At 39.2% G+C, this 25,449-nt stretch overlaps 1 protein-coding gene across 2 annotated transcripts in view; it reads right to left on the bottom strand.

Annotated features, from left to right (window-relative positions):
- FGD6 (FYVE, RhoGEF and PH domain containing 6) overlaps nt 1–25,449 on the bottom strand; it is a 109,484-nt gene that overhangs the window by 6,877 nt on the left and 77,158 nt on the right. For both annotated transcript variants that reach the window (XM_027107214.1, XM_027107215.1), the window contains exons 9-18: nt 17,715–17,765; nt 14,519–14,577; nt 14,364–14,435; nt 13,582–13,650; nt 12,962–13,045; nt 12,046–12,125; nt 5,790–5,892; nt 5,157–5,303; nt 4,220–4,322; nt 2,363–2,490 (exon numbers count right to left, since the gene is read on the bottom strand). In XM_027107214.1, the coding sequence (XP_026963015.1) occupies nt 2,363–2,490; nt 4,220–4,322; nt 5,157–5,303; nt 5,790–5,892; nt 12,046–12,125; nt 12,962–13,045; nt 13,582–13,650; nt 14,364–14,435; nt 14,519–14,577; nt 17,715–17,765 (896 nt within the window). The remainder of the gene's footprint in view (nt 1–2,362; nt 2,491–4,219; nt 4,323–5,156; nt 5,304–5,789; nt 5,893–12,045; nt 12,126–12,961; nt 13,046–13,581; nt 13,651–14,363; nt 14,436–14,518; nt 14,578–17,714; nt 17,766–25,449) is intronic.

The raw sequence follows: 25,449 nt of genomic DNA on the forward strand, positions 1-25,449 counted from the left end.
AGCCCATGAGCCACAACTACTGAAGCCCGCGTGCCTAGAGCCCGTGTTCTGCAACAATAGAAGCCACTGTTATGAGAACCCCGCGCACCGCACCAAAGAGTAGCCCCCGCTTGCAGCAACTAGAGAAAGCCATGCACAGCAACGAAGAACCAAAGCAGCCAAAAATAAATAAATTAAATAAATAAATTTTTAAAAATAAAAAATAAATGAAATCCAACTCAAGAGACGCAGCCCGCCATTACTGAGGGTGCTGAGGCTCTGAATGTATGTAATTCTAAAAAAGAGGAATTTCTAAAAATGTACTGAACATCACTAGAATAAGAACACAACTTCCTAATTCCTCAGAAAGTTAAACATAGAATTACTGTATGATCAAGCAATTTCACTCCTAGGTATATAACCAAGACAAATGGAAACATAAGTCCACATGGAAATCTGCACACAAATGTTTATAGGAGCATTATTCACAATAGCCAAAAGGTGGAAACAACCCAAGTGTCCATCAACCGATGAATGGCTAAGTTGTAGTACATACATAAAAAGGAGTACTATGCAGACATAAAAAGAAACAAAGTGCTGATACATGCTATAACTTAGATGAACCTCAAAAACACTGTGCTAAGTGAAAGAAGCCAGACACAAGGGTCATATATTGTATGACTCCTTTTATATGATAGATCCAGAATAGGCAAATACATAGAGCAGATCCATGGTTGCCAGGGGTTGGAGGGAGGGGGTAGTGGGGACTGATTACTTAGCAGACACAGGGTATTCTTATGAGGTGATGAAAAAGTTTTGAAATTGGAGCAATATGGCAGTTACACATCACTGTGAATACACCAAATACTACTGAATTGTATATTTTAAAATGGTTAATTATATGTTATGTGAATTTCACCTCAGTTTTTTAAAAAAAGACAAAAAAAACACAGCTTTCTGAGGAGACTACTTTGACTTTTATAGCACTTAACTGGATAAATTTCCCCGTGTGACCACAAAGGAGCAAGGCAATGGCCCTCAAACTTTAGTACACATATATCTGAATCACCAAGAATGCTGGTTAAAGTTTCTGATTCCATACAGTGTGGGTGGGCCCAGGAATCTGCATTTCTATAAGTTCCCAGGCGGTGCTGCTGCCGCTCTGGAGGATACTTTGAGAACCAGTGGAGCCAAGGGAGAAATGGCTGCAGCCAGGAAGGCCTGTTTGTGTGGCTGGGTGGAAAGATGTACAAAAAAGGATTGGAATTAGGTTGAGTCTAGTCTACAAACCATAACGAGTTTTGGTAGCCAGTGGAGTTTCGACTAAAGAGGGGAGCACAGGTAAGAATTATATTTATAAAATGTGACATCAGCATGGAGAGGTGAAAAATTACAGAACTTAATTTGGTTGGTTAAGAACCTTAAGGTTTTTGAATGTACATTTAGATTCAGGAACTGTGTGATGGAAGAAATACAGTTCAGGGGTATTCACTCAGTTGGCTTACCCAGTTCCACATGAAACTTGGCAAATGGAACTGTATGTAAGTCCTATTTTTACTATATCATGAGATTGGCTATAAATCACTTCCTAGTGTTTCAATGGCCATAATGAAATACACTCAACTTTACATGAGAAACATGATCCTGGTCAAATTTTTAGAGCTGTTTGCTCTTCCATGATAGAAGACCTCCACAGCAACCAAGCAAGAGAACAGAATTTAAAACTACTCTCCTGGCCACAAAACTAGCATGGGTAGAACTAATTAACAAAAATCAAAATAGGAGTGACCAGAAAGGCAGGACTGTCTGAATTCTTGACACTGGCTGACTGAACACCTGAATTTGAGGAACTGGGATAGGATATCATTGATGCCTGTGGATTTACTCCAATGGCAGGTCTAACTCTATAGTCTATTATCACTTAAAATTTTTTTCTTTTAAGTTAAAGGAAGAACAACATACTATCAGTGATATCAGCTGTATATAACCAACTAATGCCTATAAAAAACAAGCCATGCAGATGAGTAAATGCTAATAAAATGCCCCAAATATTCTATAGACTTCTTCCCTCACCTCAAAGGAGAAAGGAAGGGGTCTCCTCAAAGTAATTTTAAAAATTCACACATGTCCCAGTTATCTTTCCTTTCTATCATTGCTATAAAATGTTCTCCAAACCTTTCAACAGGCATTTTCTAAATGACTCAGGTCATAAGGGAGATCAAGCAAGATCGTGAGGCCTCAACCACATCCATCACCAGTATTAAAATGCATGTCTTAATAGTGCTGGGAAATGACGTCTTCCTTTATGAAAGAAAAATATTGTATTATAAGTGTATGAATAATTCAGCCTCTATCAGGTTGCAAGTCTAATGGAAACACTTACTTCTTTGAGAGCAGCTGGGATTTTTTTCTGTTTCCTCCCTGATGGAATACTATGTAAGACTGATGATAAGGTGCTTGAAGGAGATTTGTGATTTCCAGGAGATCCAATCTTAGGAGAGTGCTGGTGATCTAAAACAAATCAGGTACACTTATATAACCAATGGTAAGCATTCTGCAATTCAATTTAATCCAAATCAATAAACGTTGTTGCATAAATATCCATGGAAGGATACTTAAGAAACTTATGATACTTCCCCAGGCTGGAAGCTGAGTGGGAGGAAGACTTCCCACTGTCTATGATTTTATACTTTTTTAACTGCAAGCCATATGAACGGATTGACCTTTTGTGCCTTAAGAATTCTGAAACATGTTTATGTACTACCAACTTTAAAAAAAATTGAAAAAATTTCCCTCCTGACTTAAAAAAAAACCCAAACTGACAACATCATTTAGTATCTAGATACATGACCAAATAATATTACAATGAACAAAATGCTAGAAAAGGGACTATAAGACAAGATGAGGAAGTAATTAATTTTCACTGCAGAGGTTCAAGGAAAGCTGGGAAAATGAGAGTTTTGAGTTAGCATTAAGGTATAAGTAGGAGTTTGCCAAGCTAAAAAGCGGAGGAAGAACAGTCCATGAAGACAAGTCAGCATAAGCAAAAGCACACAGATATGAAATTAGTTCATCTATTTGGAGGTGAGGCTGGGAAAAAAATGGCTGGTTCTAAGGACTGTCTTTTAGGCAGTGGGAAATCAAAGAAAGGCCTTTTGGGCTGGGAAGTAACACGAGCAGACTGAATTTAGAAAAATAAATCTGGCAGTAGGAAAGAGGAAGGATTTGCAGCAGAAAAACCTGTTAGGAAATTAGGACAGTAGTCCACATGAAAGATAATGAAGGCTTTGTTAAGGCTGAGGTGGATAAAAAATTCAAGAGCAAGACAGGTTTTTCAAACATAAATTTGACAAGATTTACTGACCAAATGGGTGTGTGTGATGAGGGAGGAGTATTCAAAAATGAATTTTGAATGTTTGAGCCTATATTATATACCCGGAGAACAAAGGGAGGAACATAAGGGTGGCAAAAGATTAGGTGAACGTGTCTTTTTGGAAAATGTATACAGATAATAACAAACAATTCCTCTATAAATATATGGATTCTGAAATGGCATATCATCTAGTTATTCATTTAGATATTCTCATTTATGATGAAAAGCTATTCTTCATCAACATGAAGGATAATCTTTTAAAAATTTAGATCCTTTAAGTTTCAGGATCTCGTCCCAAAATATAGACCTGAACTGCATTCCCCTTAACTGTAGGGATGGATACTTGCAAATAACGAACAGGCAGATTTGATTTATCATTTTGTAGTTGGCGAAAAGCCGCACATTTAGATGTAAAATAAAACCTCACTACATCAGTCCAAGTGATTAGAATAAGGCTAACAAAGTGCCACCTAGTATGTTTCCATAGAGAATTACTTTACTAATACGATAAAAATGATTTGTAATGAGCACACAGTTGTGAAACTAGAAACTTGAAAATTATTTGGAAGTTAAAGTTCCCCTGTAACTACTCCAAGCATTTTATCCTGTGATTACATTTCTACAATCAGGATCCTCAGCAAAACCGTTTTCAGAGTAAAAATAAGTTTCAGTCCAACCTTTCTTGGAATTACCACAAAATATGAGTTAAGAAAGCTTCACTAAGTTAAGAAAGCAAAATACTTAATATTTTGAGAGAAGTATCACCAATCATATTGCTAATGTGCCTAAGATGATTCTTTCAGAAGGTTGTCTGAAAGTATCTGGGGAATAATGGAATTTTCAATTAAATCTTTACTTATATATTACCTAATTTCTGCAGTTCTTGGAAACAATGTTCACATACTCTTGCTGGTTGATTTTTCAGGTAATCTAATCCATATTTATTTGATGAACAAGCTTGGCATACAATCTGAAAACACATTGGAATTATTTCATTTAGAATAACCTTTGTATCTAAACCATCAGTTATGTTACAATTTATAGTTCTGTCTAGTTTTCAAAACCTTTTCATAGTCACTGAGTCTGAATAAAAATTCAGTGGAGCTCAGGCATGTAGGGAACTCACACACAATACCACACTTGAAGAGGCCACAGATTATTACTGAGTGCTTACTACCGATAATAATATACTAAAGGAGTTAACATGTGCAAAATGTTTAGAACAGTGCCCGGTGCGTAGTAATTCCTGTGTTAGCTGTATTTATCATCTTCGTCGCCATCGTCATTGTCATCGTCACTGCTGCAACTATGAACACCTCTGCTGTGCCTCTTCCCAGTGTCTGGCCCAGATTAAATGCTGTCTAAATAAGACCCATTAAATCTTTATAGTAACTCTCTGATGTCATTGTTACAATGCTCATTTTACTAATAACATCACGAAGACTCAGAAACATCACTAGTGATAACTTCAACACTGAAAGTTTCCTCCTTCTAAGAACTTAGTATTTAGATAAATGCAGTTTCAATAATTATCTGTAAATGTGAGCATCTATTTAATTTGAATTTATTAGTTTTTAAAAAAATGAACATGATCTATTATTGACATTCTGAAGTAATCTTGGGCTAGGAAGAGCTAAGTTCCCTAATAAGATTGCCTTGTGCCTAAATATGTAGAGGAGATACCACCTACGATTCAGTGTCTCCCCCGACCCCCAATGGTTTACAAGGAGAAACATGCTTCTTCGTTATGTACAGCTTAGAGCTATTGAAAATCACAAGGGAGGTGAGTGTGATCCTCTCTAACCTTTCCACAGGCCCGACAGTGATGTCGTCTCCAGGTCAGAGTAAATTCACTTGTGCAGATCATACACATCGTAGCTCTGGTATCAGGAATCCAGATGGGAGCCTTGGATCCAAGAGGACTAACTTCGTCTTTATTTTCTGAGTCGGCCTGTGGAAGAACAACTTCTGATTATCTCTATGCACACTGCCTGCTACAGCATCAAGCCTTTTTATTTGGACTGGCAGCTCACAATGCTGATGGTATCATTAAGGATGTGGATGAAATATGAGCTATCATATTTTTCATGTTATTAGGATATTAAGATTAGCTACATTCCAACAATCCTCTAGTGCAAAATTAACTTTAAAAGATGCCTGAGGTAGTGCAATAACAGCCAATTAGTTTCTTCCTTAAACTATATTGTATTTTCTACAATGAGGTTTTATAACTAGAAAAAATATGAATGCACTATATATGCTATCATAGACTTGTAGTTAGACATTAACAGAATGAATATTTAGCTCTGAAATTACGCACACACCTCCAATCCTTCTGTGAAACACATGTTGCTTTTCTAAACCCCTGGGAAAAGTTTCTTTAAGGTAAAAACTATTTGAAATGCACTGCAAAAATATAAGAAGGAAAAGACAATACCTCATCAAGACTCCTACTGGGACAGAATGTGATTCTTTTCTTGGCATACTCTTCTATTGACCTGGAAATTGCTTCTAGCCATTCATCCCTTTCTGGGGCAGAACTGTTGGGGGCAAAAGAAAGTTCTATCAACCAGATGTCAGCTTTTATTCTTTGCCTTTTTCTTACGTCTTTTCCTTCTGCCATGGCAACAGATTCCACCACCCTCCAACAATGCTAGTCACAGGCAACAATTCTGAGGTTTACGTGCACAAATAATCAGAGCAGGCATTAGAGAACACACGGCATTTTAGCAAACACAATGCTTTTTTTCTTTCCAAAAATACCGCTTTCTACTGAATGGCTTTTGAAGTCTCCTAAATTTGGAGGTATTTTTGTTTGGTTTAAGGGCTATTCATGCAATTAATAGTTATGATTATTTATATAACCAAGGAGTTTCCTGAGATATAATCCTAGAATTTAAAAATATTCCAAGAAATCAAGTTTCAAATCCAAATTTACAGCACAGAATACTAAATATTTTTAGGTTACTAAATATTCTAGAAAGGGCACTGGAGTAAAGGAAACATATTTTTGGTGCCATAAATAGATGTTGAAGGAGTGGTTAATAAGGGAAATAGCCTTCAGTGGTTGTTAGGGTTCCTCTACCTATTCGGCCCATCACATTCTCTGTTCTTAACCCTCAGTTCATCAGGAGCTATGTGACTCGAATGTAGATGGAAATGGGCGAAAAAGGGGGAAAGCCTGCTCAGAAAAACACATTCTTGTTCTCGTTTTTGCAACCACACCTCCCTCTAAAAAAAAATTCTATGGTAACTCAGAATCATCACTGGTATCGCCCATTTTGTTTTGCATACTCAAGAGGGAGAGGCACATTTTAGGTATTGTGTGTGTATGTGTGTGTTTGTAGAGAGACAGAATTTAATAATAAATTTAAATCTCTATCATGATAAAACCCATCATAATAATGGGAATGTGATTGTATAAGAAAATATGCACTTTCCTTTTTTAAAGAGAAGCATATACTAAAGTAGGTAGGAGTAAAATGACCGGATATTTGCAATTTGTTTTGAAGTACTTTAGAAAACAGGAAAATTTGTGGCAGAATCTTGGTAATTTTTGAGTCTGGGTGACTGAATATGCAGTTTCATTGTATTATTCACTCTAATTTTAAGTATATTTTAACTTTTAAATAATGACTCTAAAATGAAAAATTCCATCACAAAAAATGATACAAATAGGCCTATTTTGATGAATCCAGAGCAGGTCAAGGAGCTAACTTTAAAAACCACTCACCTTCCCCACAATAATCATTCTCAGAAATGCATCTTCCTACTAAATGGCTTCAGTGCCTTTTAGAAAATGCACTCATATGGATGTTAAAAGGAAGATATCCAGTTTACAAATAAAATTTTAAAACTAGTATATTTCTCAAAGTTTCATTATATACCAAAACCAAAATAAAATAGAACAGCCCCTCTCTCTCTAAACCAAACAAAACCTGCCTCAGTTACCTCTACTATTCTATCATCGCTGCCCCAACTAGCTGCCGCTGATTTAACATTTACTACGTATCAGCCAACTATGCTGAATGCTTTCTTTGCAAATATCATCACTTCTCATCCTCAGAGGTACCCCATGGAATATACATTGGATCTTACACCCCATTCCCCCAATCCCAACGTCACACACCATCACCATTTACAGAAAAGCCATGTGAGGATTTGAACTGTTAGATAATTTGCTTTAGATAACAGGCTCTGTACCAAATGGTGACTTGGTATCAGATCCAAGTGTGGCTAAGGATGGAACCCTTCACCACCATGTCACCTCTGGCCTCTGTTCCTGTTCTCTGAAGGACTACGCTATGAGAACACAGGCTCAGGTTCCAAGTAAACATTCATAAAATATTACTGTCTCCCCTGCCCTCTCTCCCTCCCCAATTTTTCACTGGAAAAAGTAACAGAAAGTCAAGAGGCAGATGGCTAATTTGAGGATTGCCGTCTGATTTTTCTGGAGCCCTGGGAGCACGTGGAATGTGACTCGACTGTGCAAATCATGTCACATATGCTGTTCTTTCATTTAATCATTCCTGGCTCTCTCTTGTGTGGGGTTCTGCCAAAACAATGTTTATCAGCTGATAACACATTTCTCATAGACCACACACACTTGCCTACAGCATCGAGTGGAGACGTTCTAGCTCTGCCTTTGTGACATGGCTAGTAGAAGAATCAGCATCTTCCTCACAGAAAAAGACAGTTAAGCCAAGTATTCTTTTCTTTATGGAATGTGGACATTACCAGATAGCAAATTTGCATTAAACAAGCACCATTTCCCCAATGAATGGAAATAATTTCTAAGGGAAAAACTCTCCAACAGAAGAGATTTCTGGTGTGTTAGACCTTGCCACACTATTTACTTCTTGTGTTAACTGTGGGATGCAACTCTGAGGTCCAAAGGCCACATCACTTCAGTTTATTTGAGTAACATTTACTGGGAGCCTTCTATGGGCCAGGTACTACACCATGAACTGGGCACACAAAGTACACTTCACTTGCAAGGGCTCACATCTAATTGACGTGAGACATAAAGTCAGGTAAAAATGACCGTATGATATAATAAATGTAAGATAGATAAGTAACATAGAAGTAGTTAATTACCTTATTTGGGTAGCAGGGAAGGCCTTGCAGAGGTGATGACTAAGGTGCTATTGGAACAACTACAGGTGTTTGACAGGGAACTCTGTGGTCTCCCTGTGCACCCTCAGCCAGTCTCCTAGCTTTGGTCATCATCTCGAGGCTGATGACTCCTCAGGATATGCCTCTAGTCCCGTCTTCCTTCTGACATCCAGCTCCTGACATCAACTGCCTCCTTGATGACCCCATTTTGATGATTTATAGGCACCACACATTCAATATGCACATCTGAACCTAAATTCCTGATTTTTCTCCTAAAGCTGCACCTTTCCCAGTTTTCCTTATCACAGCAATCCAATACGCTGTACAGGCTGGAGACTCACTCCTTCTGCCTCTCTCTGTCCCATTACTCGCCTCCTTCAGTTCCCCTCCCAAACCATCCTCCACAGAGCAACCAGATATTCTTTTAAAAAATGCCAAAACGATCACATCATTCCCTTGTAGAAACCTTTCAGTGGTTTCCTGTGGCTCTTAGGCTAAAGACCAAAATCCACAAGACGATTCTGCATAATCTTTCTCCCTGGCCCTCCAGGTTTATCTTGGGTCTCTCTCCCTCTCATTTGCTATGTTCATGACACACTGGCCTTTTAGTTCTTTGAATACACCATGTCCCTTTCCACCTCAGGGCCTTTGTACACACTGTTCCTAATGGCCAGGAGCCTCCTCCTTTTCTCTCTGCCTAGCTATCCAACACCTACTTATCCTTCTTAACTCAATGGACACAGGACTTTAGGGAAGCTACCCCTAACTGCCCTTTTTCCACCAAATCTAATTTAAGATCCCTTGTTTTACAGCCTCATAGCACCTGGTAGTTTCCCTGTATACTACTTAATCTCCCTGATAATTGACGGTGGTAATACTTGCTAAGTGTATGTCTTTCCTAATGGACTGTAAGCTCAGGGAAGGAAAGGCCCTTTTCATTGTCCACTGTATCCTGATGCCTAGCAAAGTGCCTGGCCCAGGGTAGACGCTCCATATTACTTCTTGAACAAAGGGATGCATTCTAGGTGGAGGAGGCCACCTGTGCAAGGAAGAAGGATGTGAAGCAGGCTGGCATGCATGGAGAATCAATCGCAGATCCATGCTGATGGAACATGCCATGCTTTGGTGGGGTTGGTGACACGGAGAGTGAATGGAGATCAGGCTGGTGAGGCAGATAGGAGCAAGATCACAAGAGGCCTCCATCCCTTTTTTACCTGTTACACAGTACCTCAGTGTCGTTGGGGGAATTCAGAAGGAGAGCCTGGCATATGGGTGGCATTTAGTATGTGTTTGTTCCCTTTCTTGCATGCCACCTTAACCCTCCTGTGGAAATTTACTTTTCTTTTATCAACAACTTTCCAGTTTTATCATTCTCCTGCATACCCCACATTCACTCCATCCTGATTGGCTCTACCTGATTGAACCATTTCATAAAGCTATAGCCCAGACATCACCATCTACAACCTCCTACCTGGTCTTCCAACTTCTACTCTAGTCTCTGGTGGTCTGCTTCTACAAGGCAGACAGTGTGTGCTTTTAAAAATAAAAATGAGGGCTTCCCTGGTGGCGCAGTGGTTGGGAGTCCGCCTGCCGATGCAGGGGACACGGATTCATGCCCCGGTCTGGGAAGATCCCACATGCCGCGGAGCGGCTGGGCCCGTGAGCCATGGCTGCTGAGCCTGCGTGTCCAGAGCCTGTGGTCCGCAACGTGGAGAGGCCACAACAGTGAGAGGCCCGCGTACCGCAAAAAAAATAAAATAAAAAAATAAAAAAATAAAATAAAAATGAGGTCACACCAATTCTTAGCTTAAAATCTTTGGATGGTTTCCCATCATACTTAAAAATCCAATGATCTTACTAAGGTCTAGGAGGCCCATCTGAAAAAACACTCGACATCCAGATATTTACCTGATAGGCAACCAAAGAAAGAAAGATCAACCATCATTTCCTGAATTGTTTAATTTTTAATAAACAGAATTTTGTTTTTATAAAAGCCTATTTTAGTTAGAAAACTTAAGTGCAACTGAAAACTTAACTTCCCTATAGGCATGTCCTCTTCGGATCTTTGAAAATAACTCTTGATTTTAAGAACCAGGCTTAAGTATTTGCCAGGAGCCTGATGTACAGGGACTTGATGTTCTTTGCACTTTTGTTCAAACTCAAGAAAGAAAGAAAAGGGTATAGTTCCAGGTGATCAAGCATTTACTTTTTTTTTTGGACGTATGGGATCCTCATTCCATGACCAGGGATCAAACCCATGCCCTCTACAGTGGAAGTGCGGAGTCCTAACCACTGGGCCGCCAGGGAATTCCCCTACTTTCACTTTCTAAATACTGATCTGGAGGATGCTTCAGGTGCCCCCTCCCTTGACGGAACTCTGCTTGCTTTCGCTGGTAGCTGGGAAGCACTTGACAAACCCTGAATACAGGAATTTGTCTTCTCCTGTCATCCTGAGATTTGGTGTCAGGCAGCAGTGGCCATTCCATTTCAGAAGAGTGACACGACCCAGGGAGATGCTCTTGCGGTCTGATTTGGGAAGTTAGCACATTTGGTCTGAGTCCTTGACATCCACAGACACAGGCAATATCAGAATGGTTAAAAGCATGAATTTTAGTGTCAGATTCAAATTTCAGCTCCACTGCTCTGCTACTTAACAGCTGGTTGGCTTTTTTCACCATAAAATGGGTATAATAGTAGTAACTTACCTTAAAAGGTTATTGTGAAGATTTGATGAATTAATACACAGAAAGTGCTCAGGATAGTAGTCCCTGGCACAAAGTAAGCGCTACATCAATATTTGCTCTATTTTTATTATGTCAAAGGTGAGATCTGAGAGCCGCCCAGACTTGTTATGCAGATTCAGCAATGGAGCAAGCTGTGGCTGTTGGCGGCTCTCCCTTCACCAGTCAAATCCTCCCACACATGCACTTCTACCACTCAGCCAAAACTGAATAATATGCGTGTATGAGTCACACAGCCCCAGGTTTCCTCAGTACTTGATTTACATTATGGTAATATATTTTGACTTACACATATGTCACTGTAGGTTCTGATTTGAGGCAATGTGGTATGTCATAATAACAACAGATTTAAAAGCAGAAAGTTTCTATCTGTATCCTGACTTTGCCAGCTATGCATCCTTAAGAAAGCAACTCAATTTTTCTGTAACTTAGTCTTCCTCCTTTTTATGACACCTACCTCAGTAGATTTGTTATGACCTCTGAATGCTACATGAAAACTTCCTAGTAAACTATAAAGCAATAGATGTTTTTAAAAACATTACGTATCACTGTAAAATGACTTGAAATAACCACTTTAAAAAAATGATCAGCAAAGCACTTTTCGTCATTATTATTCCATTCAGAGGAACATTTTAGTCATTGTACTTCTAGCACACTATTGCATCAGCCCTTAGACATCCCACCTACATGGTAAATCAAGAGTAAACTGCATGGTATTAGGAGAGAAAAGAAAGGAAAAAAAATAAGTTTACTAGTTAACCTAAATGTGAAAACTGCTGGAAAATGTTTGACTCCGCAATACTGACAAATGTTCACCTATACATTTTTAAAATTTACCTGGCTGAGAGTATGAAGGAACGTTCTACACTTTCAATCTTTAGTTCATTCTGATATGCCTCTTGGGTGGGTTTTCTGACCTGGAAGAAAACAAAATGATTGAGCAGACTCATCCAATTGAAAACCTCACTGCTGAAGCATAGCTAAAATTGCCCAATGCCCCCACTGCTGACAGCCACCCCCAGCCTTTATATCCAGCTTGATCTACCATCACTCTCCCTCATCAGCTCTGTGCTCCAGATGAATTTAAATACCCACATACATGAAGGCCCAACTTCCCCACCTTCAGGCCTTTGCTCACACTATTCCCTGTACCTAGAATGCCTTTCCCTACATCTCAGCGAGGCCAAATGTGACCAATTCTGTAAGGCTCTTGACTCTTCCTCCAAAAAGACTTCCTCAAGTCTCCCTCTTCCTAACTACCACCAATCCCTCTACCATGTCCCACCAAAAGCTGCACGTTCTTTATTTTCTGAGCTCCCACAAACTTTAACTGTGCCTTTATAGTGATATGTATTACTATCTATTTTATAGGTATTGATATGCAGCGTATTAGCTTCCCAACTAGTTGCTAAACTCCTGGAGGGACTGGAGTAGAGGTGGAGACAAAAGAATCATGCTTCAATTCATCTTTATATTTTTCACTAAACCGATAACACATTTTGTTTATAGTAGTTCTCAGTATAGTAGTTCTCAATATCTTATGACTCAATTAATGTATGAGGGAACAAATAACTACAAAAATGAATAAATGAACAGTAACACATGGAGAGAGAAGAGATAGGGATATGAGAAGATGATTATCTTAGGGCTTTTTCTCTAAATACATTTGGGTAAAAAAATATCTTCTGCAAAAAAAAAAAAAAATATATATATATATATATATATATATATATCTTCTAACAGATGCACAGACCTTCATTCCTGCCAACGAGAGCATGTTGTTCAGTTTGTACATCCCGGACTGCACCGGTGTTGTATACAACAGAGCATCATTAAACTGAAAGTAGAAACATTTCATAGGACAAAGTAAAGCAACAAATTTCAGCTACAAAGATATTGGTAAGATACAGGAATAAAGGAACAATATTACCTCTTTGTTTAAAACTGTGAATATAATATTTATATTCTGCTTATAAAACCAGAACCACCTAGAATGTTCTATTAGAATATTACTAGAAGGCAACTTCTAGAAAATGTGCTTTCTTTCCAAGTTCTGTAACAGATTTAACGTTTTCTGAATTCTAAATCCCACCTAAGGTATTATAATCTGCCAAAACAAATCACTGATTGAATCAGTTTTTCCAAATCAGAGATGAAATAAACTAAATTCAAAAAGGAAGCGAATTTCTAGTTATGTATCATACAAGACTTTGTTTCCTACACTTGACATGCAAACAAGCAATCCAGCCAGTCAAAGATCCTACTAAAACTGCGGTCTGAATGTGCCAACCTTATCTGTCCTGAACAACCGTCTCCTTTCATTAAGCAATTATCCCTGCCTCGGGCTCAACAGAAACACACGTGGCCACTTACCAGGAAAAACATTCGGGGCTGCATGACTTTCCGAGATAGCTTCATCAGAATTCCTTCTTTGAGAAAAACCTGATTCATCCAAACAAACATCCATTTAGTACCCTCCCAACACAACTACAATATACATATACATGTAATTTCCTTTTCGACCTTCGTTCCCCAGAATTATTTTGTGTGGAGGCTGGGCAGACATAGTTTCCTTGTTACTTTTTACAGCCATGGCTTCTTTTTAAACCCTGTAAGTCATTTAGGAATTGGATAAGCCAGCAGAGTTTCATAACTCCAATACTGAGCCCAGGGGTACCATATGGTTTGAAATGTAATTGACTGAGTGTGTACTTGATCTTGAGGCATAGCCAACATCCTGACAATTGCACTTTGTAATTTCCCTGAATTCATTCCCTCAGTCACTTTTGTGCTCTATGAAGAACATCAAAATACCAATTTTCCCCCTCCCCTCATAATCTCTTACATTAAAGATTTTAATTGAAATTGTCTTTAAAGCTGTGTGAGGTCAGCTAGTATTACACAATAAAATGATCCTATTTGATCAGATACTCTGTGGGGTCCCTTGCCGTTCTCCTAATTGAATTGGACTTCGTGTCACAATGACTTAAATCATGAATGTTTTGAAAGGATAGAATGAACTTAGTTGATCCAGATTGGGTCACTGAAGAGTAACAAGAACAAATAACCTATTTTCATAACTCAAATGAAAATAGCTACAAACGGTGCCTAAATCCATTGTATTAAGTTTGCAAAATGCAGTCTAAAACACTTACCCGTCCAGGCTGAACTATTTCATGGTGTCCATTTAAGCTGTACTGAATTTGCATAAGTTTCTGAAAGTTGTCCTACAGAAAGAGAATGCACAGCATATGAAGGCACGGGCTCCCAGGTTCAACAGTACAGCAGCCGTTGAAATGAAGATACTTACTCCTTGCTTCATGGTGTCATTGGCGTGGTTGGCTACCTCTATAACAACGGCAAGGGCATCTAAAATATGTAGGAACAGAAGGGGCATTCAATCACTATCATTACCAATGAATTGCAACACTGAGCAACTCCAGACAACAAGACGGCTAGTTCACAGCCATGGACCACTGCAGGAGATCAGTTAACTGTGAGTGGGCAGAAATATAGGCGATGCGGTTCGATGAGAACAAAACCAAGGAAAAACAGTACTTATGAAACAATGAGCCAAAGAAAGACTCTAAAGATACATTACAGACCATGTGTATCAATAGTATGAACATCAGGGTTGTTTTGTGCTGAGACTTGATTATTCTGTTGAAGTTTACAAGGATGAATAGGATTTTACCTGGAAGCTGAGGACCATTCCAGGATAAACTGCCTTGGGAGAGAAGGATCCTGGGATAGGAAACCAGAATTATGAGGACCAGCTATTTAAGAGGGTCAGGGCTTAGCTGCCTTCTCTTAGTCTGATCCCAAGAGGGAAGAAATGCCACAAGGAAGCATACTAGACCTTAGGAAATTACATACATTATTTTGTGAGTTGGGTTATTTAGCTTCACCTGTGTTTTATTCTTTTTATTAACCTCTTGCCTTTATTACATGTTTTTGAATGCTTCAGTCTTGTCATCTTCATAACTAGATATAAAGGAAAAAGTCTGTACTTTGTCTCCTTTTGGGCTACAGTTGTTCTCAATTCAAGACAATAGTGTTCCCCTAGGGACACTCGGACATGTATAAGATAATTTTCAGTTGTCACAATGACTGGGAAGGTCCACTGGCCTTTAATGGGTAGGAGCCAGGGATGTTAAACATCCTGCAATGCTAATTAGAAATCCACACAAAGACGGTTATCTGGTATGACAGAAGCCCTACGATTGAGAAAAACTGGTAAGAGTGTTAAAGAAGGAAGCATGCCCTTCTGAGGCTGGTGTGGCAATGACAGTAATCGTCACTAAAAGGACTATTAAAAAAAAAAAATCAATTTCCAGAAAGGGTTTGAGGTGTTTTGGTCCAGCTACTATACCTACCAAGGGATACTCTTTCTGGTACCAACCCTGGAGGTTTCTATAGTCTTTAAATGTATTATTATCACCATTATTAAAGGAAAGCTGTATTTCCTTATAGAGACTCAAACCACATATCAGAGTTTACTGTATCTGGCACTCATCATGGCAGATATTCAAGAGGTGACCCTGGACACATTCCCTGCTTTCTGGCCTGCTTGAACCTCCAGCGGACAGGGATAAAAGCTTTAAAATTTAATGAATGGATGAAGTAATAAAGCTGCTGCTATTTGGTCACCTGGCCTCCAAGCTCTGACCTCCCCCATCCATTCTGCAATTCTACTTTCCTCATATCATCCCTTTAAGAGGCCCTGGTGACTCTGTTCCTTTAACTCTTCTGCTTATCTTCCAAAGGTATATTAGTCTCATTTTCCCTCACCTTTGGGCAATCTCATCACTTTACTGCATTGCCTCTGGCCATACAGTGCACATCACTGTTCACTGCTTATCCTAAGCCATGTCTTTGCTGAAGTGTGTAATTTTCTTTAAACAAGCTCCTTAATTTCTGGCCCTCTATTTGTTTTACCTGCAAAATGGAGCTAATAACTCACTTTCCTTGAAGGCAGAAGCCCTGGGACAGATGTTTTCTTGAGGCCCGATCTGCTAAAATCTGTCTAAGATATTTACCTTCATGAGACAGACTCTGACCTGGAATGCCCACTCTTCCTCTCGTCCACCATCTCTCATCAACTCATCTCTGGTTCTACTTCCCTCTAAGCAAAGCTCTGCCTCTTCAATCCTCACACTTTCCTCCGTCTTCCAAATGATTCTATACTGCTAAGTGCATCCTTACTTTAAAGCTATCTGCTTTGTTCTTTATCTGACGGGTATCATAGACTCTTCTCTTTCTTTTTTTAATATTTCTTTATTTATTTTGTTATGCCGGGTCTTAGTTGCGGCACGTGGGCTCCCAAGTTGCAGCATGCGAACTCTTAGCTGCAGCATGCATGCGGGATGCAGCTCCCCAGCCAGGGATCGAACCCAGGCCCCCTGCATTGGGAGCGTGAGTCAGAACCACTGCACCACCAGGGAAGTCCCTATCACAGACTTTCTTCTTCAACTAAATTATATGTTTACCAGAGACAAGAAGCATGTCATGTCCCCCACTCCAAACTTTTCCTTTAAAAAAGCACCTTTAAAAGCATAACAGTTGCGAATAAAAGATGTTACCGAAGAAGTAAAATGATTAATAGAATGAATAAGAATTTCTACAAAAATGGGTTAAAAACCTTTCAGCTTTGTAATCTGATAATGTAAAGGATGCACAAGAATGTGATCAAAATTCATAAAATGAATGGCGTGGAGATGGATTTGTCTAATGTGTTTCTGTAGATTAGAACCAGGGATATACCTATGACATTTAAAAGACACTACTCTCCTAAACAGAACTAAATCCTCGTGTGTGTGTGTGTGTGTGTGTGTGTGTGAGAGAGAGAGAGAGAGAGAGAGAGAGAGAGAGAGAGAGAGAAAGACAGCAGACATACATGCACACACACACAGACACAGACACACACAGTGGATTATCCCATGAATATCAATGAGTCCCTTGTATGGTAATGGACTGTTTCCCTTAAGTACTACTGGGGTGAGGGGGTGGAAGGATGGTAAGGCTAATGCCCATCATTAAGCAGTCCCAGAATAATAGACTATTTTAGACCTTATCTCTAATTTGTGTTGTTTGGTCACTTCACGGACTCATGATTTTAAAGCTTGAAAGAACCTTGCAGATCAACTGGTTCAATCTCTGTTTTTGAAAGCAGTGGACATCTAGAGAAGGTGAATGCACCCCAGCACAGACAGACTGAGCCCAGGAGGATGAAGCTCCCTGACAACAGACTATGCTGGGACCACTCTCTCGGGAGGCTGGCTCCAATGGCTGCCTGACCATGGGCATCTTTTGCCCCTATAATTTCACTTGCATCCAGCACCACTTTATCTAGTTCTATTTTAATTTGCCTAAAACAGAGTTTAAAAAGGCTTCTTAAGACTAAAACACAGTTTTGTATACGGGTTTTGTTACGTTTTTACTTTCCAGGTTCAAATGAACATAATATAAAAACTTCTATAACACATGAGACCACAAAAATTGTTTACCTTGAGTGTCTCTGTAATCTCCAGCGTCTTCTAAGAGATTTTTTAAATAGTCTAGAAAAGGAAAAAAAGTTATGGTATTTAGTACAATTAAGCACTAAGGAAAAAACATTTGTCTTTCTTATTCAATACTCTAGTCAGCCTTATTGGTTAATATACATATTCATTCTGTTAGTGCTACCTTTCTAAAAATGAAAGAATAAAGCCCTGGGGTCAATTTGAAATCAGGACACAAAATCAGAGCTAGAAAGAGCCTGAGAGGTTGCACTGGTGATTTTAGAGATGAGGAATCAGGCTACCGAGGACACGGTCTCACTCAAGTAATACAACCTCTCTGTGGCAGAGCTAGGACCAGAACCCGAACCCAGGTCTCCTGATGCCCAGTTCAGCTCTTTAACTCCAACACGCACAAAGTACCTTAATCTCAAGATCAGATGCATGTTTTAGTACCAAATTTCAAGCATCAATAGATTGAATGTCTAAGGAACTCTGAGATCTGGCAATCTTAAGAGTCTAACAATACCCAGAACACCAGAAAAATGCAATACATTTGTCTAGACCAGTGGTACTCAAATGGGGTCAGGTTTGCCCCCCAGGAGAAATTTAGAAATGTCTGAAGACATTTCTGATTACCACAACTGGGGGAAAGGGGATGCCACTGGCATCTAGTGGTTAGAGGCCAGAGACGCTGCTCAACATCCTACAAATGCACAGGACAGCCCTACAACAAAGAATTATCTGCACCAAAACGTCAATAGGGCTGCAGTTGAGAAACCCTGGTCTAGATGAAGATGGTCTGGGGCGCTTCCCTGGTGGCACAGTGGTTGAGAGTCCGCCTGCCGATGCAGGGGACACGGTTCATGCCCCCGGTCCGGGAGGATCCCACATGCCGCGCGGAGTGGCTGGGGCCATGAGCCATGGCCGCTGAGCCTGTGCGTCCAGAGCCTGTGTTCCACAACGGGAGAGGCCACAACTGTGAGAGGCCCGCGTACCACAAAAAAAAAAAAAAAGATGGTCTGTAAACAAGCAACATGTATATAGTGCTTCTAGTAATACGAAAAAAAATTTAAGGCAATAGGTTATATTTCATAAATCCTGTAACCAAGGAATGTTACAGGATTTCAAGGTAATACTTCCTTCTCTGTTGAGAAATGTTGGATGACTTCCCATTAACTCTCAGATTAAAACAAATTCTATTTCCTGGAATTTCAAGTCTCCGCTACACGGTCCCTGTTGACTTTTCTGCTTTTCTCTCTTGCTACTGCCTTACACAGGCCCTTTGTTCTTAAGTCTGATTCTGCACAATTCCTTAAACACTTCCCATGTGTTCCCTGGCTCCATACTTTTTGTCTTTAATGTTCCCTTCTTCTGAATCCTTTCTCTGTCTCTGCGTATAAAAATTCTACTCATAATTCTTCAAGGCTCATCTCAAATTCCTCCTCTCTTACCAAACTTTCCATTTGAAAGAAATATTCTTTCCCTTTGAATAACACATTACACAGCAGTTACTGTATGCCTTCTATCATTTTCTTTTTCACTAGACTCAAGGCTCCTGTGGGCAGGGCCTGCCTACATCTGATTCATCTTTCTATCTCTCATAGCACTTAGCCAGAGACTTTGCATGCAAGGGACAAGAAATGCTTAATGAATTTTAAAAAATGATTTTTTTTTAGACAGGATTGTGTCTTATTTTAGGTAAAAGGCAATAAAGGCTGAAACCAATCCTAATGCCCATGGGAGTTGGGAAATGGAAAGAGGAAAGGCATATTAAAAGACTGAATGCATTTTTATCAGATCCAATCTCCATTTAGCAATATTATGGAACAGATATAATTTCAACCCATGGATTTATTAAGTCATGCTCAAAGGCACAAAGGGGAACTTGGACGTTAGTGCCAGATTTTCAAACTTAATAGACGACTAACATACAGACCCAACTGCTGAAACTATACATCTTTGACACAGTGATCCAAGAACGTGTGTGAGTCTAGATATGCACATTATAAATAACCAGCCCTGGCAACAAGCCACAGCGAGATATCGTGTATGACGACGTTAAGCTTCTGTGCACCACGGCATAGGTTCTACCTTGCCAGAGACCATCACAAGCAATTTAGATCTGAAAGTAATCTGAACATAAAAGTTGGAGAGCAATTCTTCCAACCAAATAAATAAGAAACCCACAAAAATCAACAAAATACATTGATTATACACTACACTTAGACTCATCTGGAGATGAAAAATGAACTTAATCTCACTCTGACCTCACTCAGAATGCATTCCATATATAAGCCATGTTTAGTGAATCCAAAATATTTAACTTTTCCATGACAGCGACAGGGTTAGGGAGAAAACCTTACTCTTCTTGGGCTACTTCACTAATCAAAAGGGATGTTCCTTAAAGCTGCAGGTCGCTGAAGAGTGTGGAAATGAAAGCAGATTTACCTAAGTATCAGATTCATAGCAAGTTCCCATTTTGTCTTCAGTTCTTGTTCTTTAATACAGAAGCATATCCATGCAAGCTGAGACATTTCTCTAAACCAAAAGAGGTCACTGGAAGATGTCCATATTAGGAAATCCTGACCTCAGAATCACTGTGCTGAGCCCAATAAGCTTCTGAGTCGCATTTTCTTTCCTTGTACTCAAGCTCAGCTGCTGCTCGCCAACCTAAACTTTTAGGAGCAAAGTGGAAATACACAAACTGGCTGTGCAGAAAACCCAGGATGAAAATGTTGCAAAATCATGTTATTAATCAAGGAGAAAATGGGGTTAAGGTTTACTTTCCTTGCCAATTAAAAAAAAAATCTTAAAACTCAACTTGCAAAATTCACCTTTCCAAAACTGAATTTTAGAAATTCAACTTTCTCATGTATTCATCCATATTTTCAGGGCATCTCACTGCAGTACATACTCCTTTTGAGAACTTTTACCTTTTACCTTTTCTAGGAAGACAAGACCATGATCCCCTCAGTTAAGAATCACTAGTGCCTTAACTACAGAATGAGAAGAACGAGACTGATTACCCTCTGAGTCAGATGGAATGAGCAATGAAATCACCAGCTGCCCCAGTGACTGTCATAACCCAGGTGAAACGCAGGAAGGGAAACCAGACAGACACTCCTGCATTGGTCATTTGGAATTGTTTACTACATATCATTTAGGTCCTAGCACCCTGCTGGAGCTTCATTAAAAAATCAAGGAGAGCAGAGGAGTCATCTCAATTTGCCATGTTGGACTTGTAGTATTCTGTGACTTTCCTGTTTCCACCAAACCAAACAAGGATTCTTCAAAACTTCAGTAATAAAAATGCCTCAAATGCTACTGAGGTTATTTATATCAAAGAAAAAAAGGTTGGTACAGCATGCCTGGACACCACAAAATGTACTTTCTGGCCACCAGGTGGCATCGTTGATTAAAAGTTAATCAGTCCCCATCATCACCATCATCCAACATTAGCAGCACAAAACTAACCAAAACATAGCATGTGCAGACTCAACAGCTATGCAAGTTAACTTTGTCCTCATATATGAGACCCAGAGTGAAAGAATGAGGACCCAACAAATACCATATCTTGTTAGAGGTCTAAGTTTTCAATACATGGGCTCCTAGTAAGTCTTAACAATCCCGTGATTGCCCAATCAACGAATAATCAACTTACAGCAGAAAATGATTCACAGGTACAGTATCCATTTCCTAAAAATGAGTCATCTGTGGGAATCAGGGACTTTTAAATTCAACAGCACCCAGTAAGATTCCTGGACTGTGTGCTCAGAAACGGTTGATGGCAGAGCACAGAGGAAATTAGCATATAGGACCGGGTAACGTTCCAAAGTCAAGTGTTTTGAATTTAATGACATGTCTTGCTTTGTATTATCTAGATTTCTTCTTTCCTCCCTAAATATGTAATGAACTCAGCAACAAAATACAGAATTATGAGATCCAGAGAATAATAAGTCTAGTCAATGAAAGCCTGTTTGCCAAAATTTCAAATGTTAAAAGAAGCCACCTAAAATCATCCTGACTTGTGAAACAGAGTAGAGGTTATTTTAAATACCAAAATAAAGATCAACTATCAGGTTGTAAGACACACTGCTGCCATCTTGAAGGTGGCTTGACGAAGAGCTCAAGAGCCCTTGTTGGGAGTGAGAAGACAGATTCTTACTTTCTTTGTCCAGCCATGTCTAGCAGAGGTATGTATGTGACTGACCATGTCCTGTGGCATTTCTGGGTGTCAGTATCCCCATACATAAAATAAGTAGGCTTGACCCAGATTGAAAAACTAATGACTCTCATTCTAAAGTATCATGAAGCATACCATGAACATCTCTCTAAAACAACTATTTATTTTGAAGTATTTCCTTTTTTTTTTTTTTTGCGGTACGCGGACCTCTCACTGTTGTGGCCTCTCCCGTTGCAGAGCACAGGCTCCGGACGCGCAGGCTCAGCGGCCATGGCTTACGGGTCCAGCCGCTCCGCAGCATGTGGGATCTTCCCAGATCGGGGCATGAACCCGTGTCCCCTGCATCGGCAGGCGGACTCTCAACCACTGCGCCACCAGGGAAGCCCTTTCCTTCTATTTTTATAAATGTTTGACTTTACTTAATTTTAATAATATATAGAATTTTATAGCACATTTAAAGTATTCTAACCCGCACATTTTTTTTTAATACATAGGAGTAGCAAACATGCCACTCCAGGGATATATGATATGGGACTTAGGTACTCTATTATTAGACTTAAGTCATTTTTTAGTTATCTTGTTTTGGCTGTTATAAATTGGATGGCCATACATCCTAATTTGCCCATATGATTCTGCCATATACCTGTTGTCCAGGTATTACTATAAATACTGCCCCTTGCACTCTTTATTCATTGTTTTTTGTTTGTTTGTTTTTTTGTTTTTTTTTCCCCTTGCACTCTTTAAAGGTACTAGGTTTGAATAATAAATTGTGTGATTATTTTAATTACAAGTAACAGTGGTCAATGTCTTGATTTATTTGTCTTTTTCTATACTTCATATTTTGGGTGTGTACGTGGAGGGGGCAGAATATCAATGGAAACGAAAATGTTTTTGTTTTTTTTACGTACTTTATATATATCATGAGAAACCTTTCCTAAAAGGATATACCAATTTAAAATATCATTATTTATATATGAAAATACCAGCTTCATTAAATGATTGCCAGTTTTGTGTATTGTAGTTTTTTATTGCTAATGTAGTAGGGGGGACTGATAACTTATTTTAATTGATATTTATGATTCAGAGGATCTTAAACATGCCACAGTGTACTTATGTATACTTTTTCTGAGTGAATTGTTTGTTCATATTTTTAGTCCAGATATCTATAAAAGTTTTAATATTCTTAGTGAAATAGTATTTTTCATATTTGCTACAAATATGTTTTCTGGTGTACTGTTTCTTTTTATTTCAACTATATTTTAAACCTTTATAATGTTTTTATTATATAGAAGCGTTGAAAGGTGTCAATATTTTCCTTTATAATTTCTTTAATTTGGGGGGCTTAGAAAATCATCTCTCCTCCTCTCCCTACCCTGAGAGTTTTAATAAATAACCAATTTTATTTTTTCCCTGCTTTTCCTATAGTTTAATGCTTCATATGTAATTTTTTATTTTTAAGTTAAGACTTTATGCAGTTTTATGTTTAGAGCAGTTGAGGGAACGGTACAAAGATTTTCCATATACCTTCTGCTTACACACATGCACAGCCTCCCTCAGTATCAACATCACCCACCAGAGTTGGGCATTTATTACAACTGATGAACCTACATCAACACATCATTAGCATCTAGAGCCCACAGTTTACATTACGGCTCACTTTGGTGTACATTCTATGAGTTTGGACAAATATATACAATGAAATGTATCCATCATTATGGTATCATACAGAGTATTTTTACTACCCTAAAAATCCTCTGTGCTCTGCCTATTTATATTTAGTTTTTTTTTGTTTTTGTTTTTGTTTTTTTTGCGGTACGCGGGCCTCTCACTGTCGTGGCCCCTCCCATTGCAGAGCACAGGCTCCGGACGCGCAGGCCCAACGGCCATGGCTCACGGGCCCAGCCGCTCCGCAGCATGTGGGATCTTCCCAGACCGGGACACGAACCCGTGTCCCCAGCTTTGGCAGGCGGACTCTAAACCACCGCGCCACCCTATATCTAGTTTTGATTTTATTTTTAGTGTATCCAATAATGTATGAATTTTAATTAGTTTTTCAAATTTTAACAGGTTATTCACCAAATAATCCTTTCTATTGTCTTGCACTTCCTACTTCGTCAACACTAGATTCTTATAAACAACAGTCTATTTCAAGTTACCTCCCTATTCCAATGGCAGAATAATAATTATTATTTTTAATCAATAGGTCTGTTTTTGCAATGGTATTACATGTCTTTAACTGTTGATGTTTTAAAATACGTATTGATTGATGTTTCCCTCTCAGAATATTCTTTAATGATGTACTCTTTATTACTATACATAAAATCATTTTGATATGTATGGATAAAATTGCAAACTAAGTTAACCTTAATGAGAATATGGAGTGCCAGCAAACTAGTTAAAAGCTAAGTTAATGGTTCTATAGTGTCAAGTATCCCTTTAAGCACAAATGCTAAACCATGGGCTTCAGGAGGACCAGGAGCCTGAATTAATTATCCTTATATCCCCCAGCACCTAGAACAAGGTCTGGTGCATATTCAACAAATGTTTCCTTAATTTATGATGGACTAAATGACACTCATTTAGGGTTACCACTTCTTGCTCCATATTTTACTAAGCAGTTGAGATGATACTCAGGGTCTAATTAAAAAGTGCTCCAGTCTCTGCTCTAATTCTGCTTCTCAAATATTAGGTCAGTTCCGGCCTCTGAGAATGTGGCCCAGAGATGCCTAAGTTAGAAAAGTGACCTTTCCGGGCTCTCAGGTTCACAGATTCATGTTCTTGGAAAGCTGGCAATGCCTTTCTGTGAATTAAAAAGGCCACTTCTCCTGGGCTGATGCAGCCCCTTGCCAGGACACACAATATGGCAAGCGGAGCGCTGGCTGGACTTAGAACTCAGCTGGGAGCCCTTGTCAGGGCATAGCCACATGAGGCAGCCCTGGCCTGTCTTACTTTGATAAGTCTGGTCCAGAGGTGGCATGCCCAAAGGACTCACAAACCAAACCTGATGCCAGGCTCGTCCTAGGACAAAATTTTGGATCAGATCTTACAATGGACAGAATCTCCCTTGGGTCCCTTTTTAGCAGGACATGTTGGCTTGGCATATACAGAATGCCCTTAGGGGAGTCAGACCCACAGGAAAGTCAACAAATGTAAACATCCATTATCCTGACTTCACTGAGACTGCTTTTCTTTGTGGACACATTTAAGCCTGCCAGTTTATCAAGTGAGAATCTCACACGTACAGAAATGGCCTTGATGCAGGCAAGTCTAACTTAAGGAAACTCTTATCCAAATTTGGTCCCTACTACCCTAATTATTGAGGTTTGGGGAGATAAGTATATTTTACTACCCAAAGAACTGCTAAGTGAAGAATAAAGCAAATATAAACACCAAAGTGAATTCAAGTTTGACTGAATTTCAGTGTTTTCTCCAACTGGAACAGTTCCTTTTTTTTTTTTTTTTTTTAAATGGCCGTGCAGCTTGTGGGATCTTAGTTCCCTTACCAGGGATCAAACCTGTACACCTTCAGTGGAAGGGCAGAGTCCTAAACGATGGACC

The sequence above is a fragment of the Aethalodelphis obliquidens genome, unplaced genomic scaffold (assembly GCF_003676395.1).
Source record: "Aethalodelphis obliquidens isolate GAN/ISIS:26980383/991018 unplaced genomic scaffold, ASM367639v1 scaffold8, whole genome shotgun sequence".
NCBI lineage: Eukaryota > Metazoa > Chordata > Mammalia > Artiodactyla > Delphinidae > Aethalodelphis > Aethalodelphis obliquidens.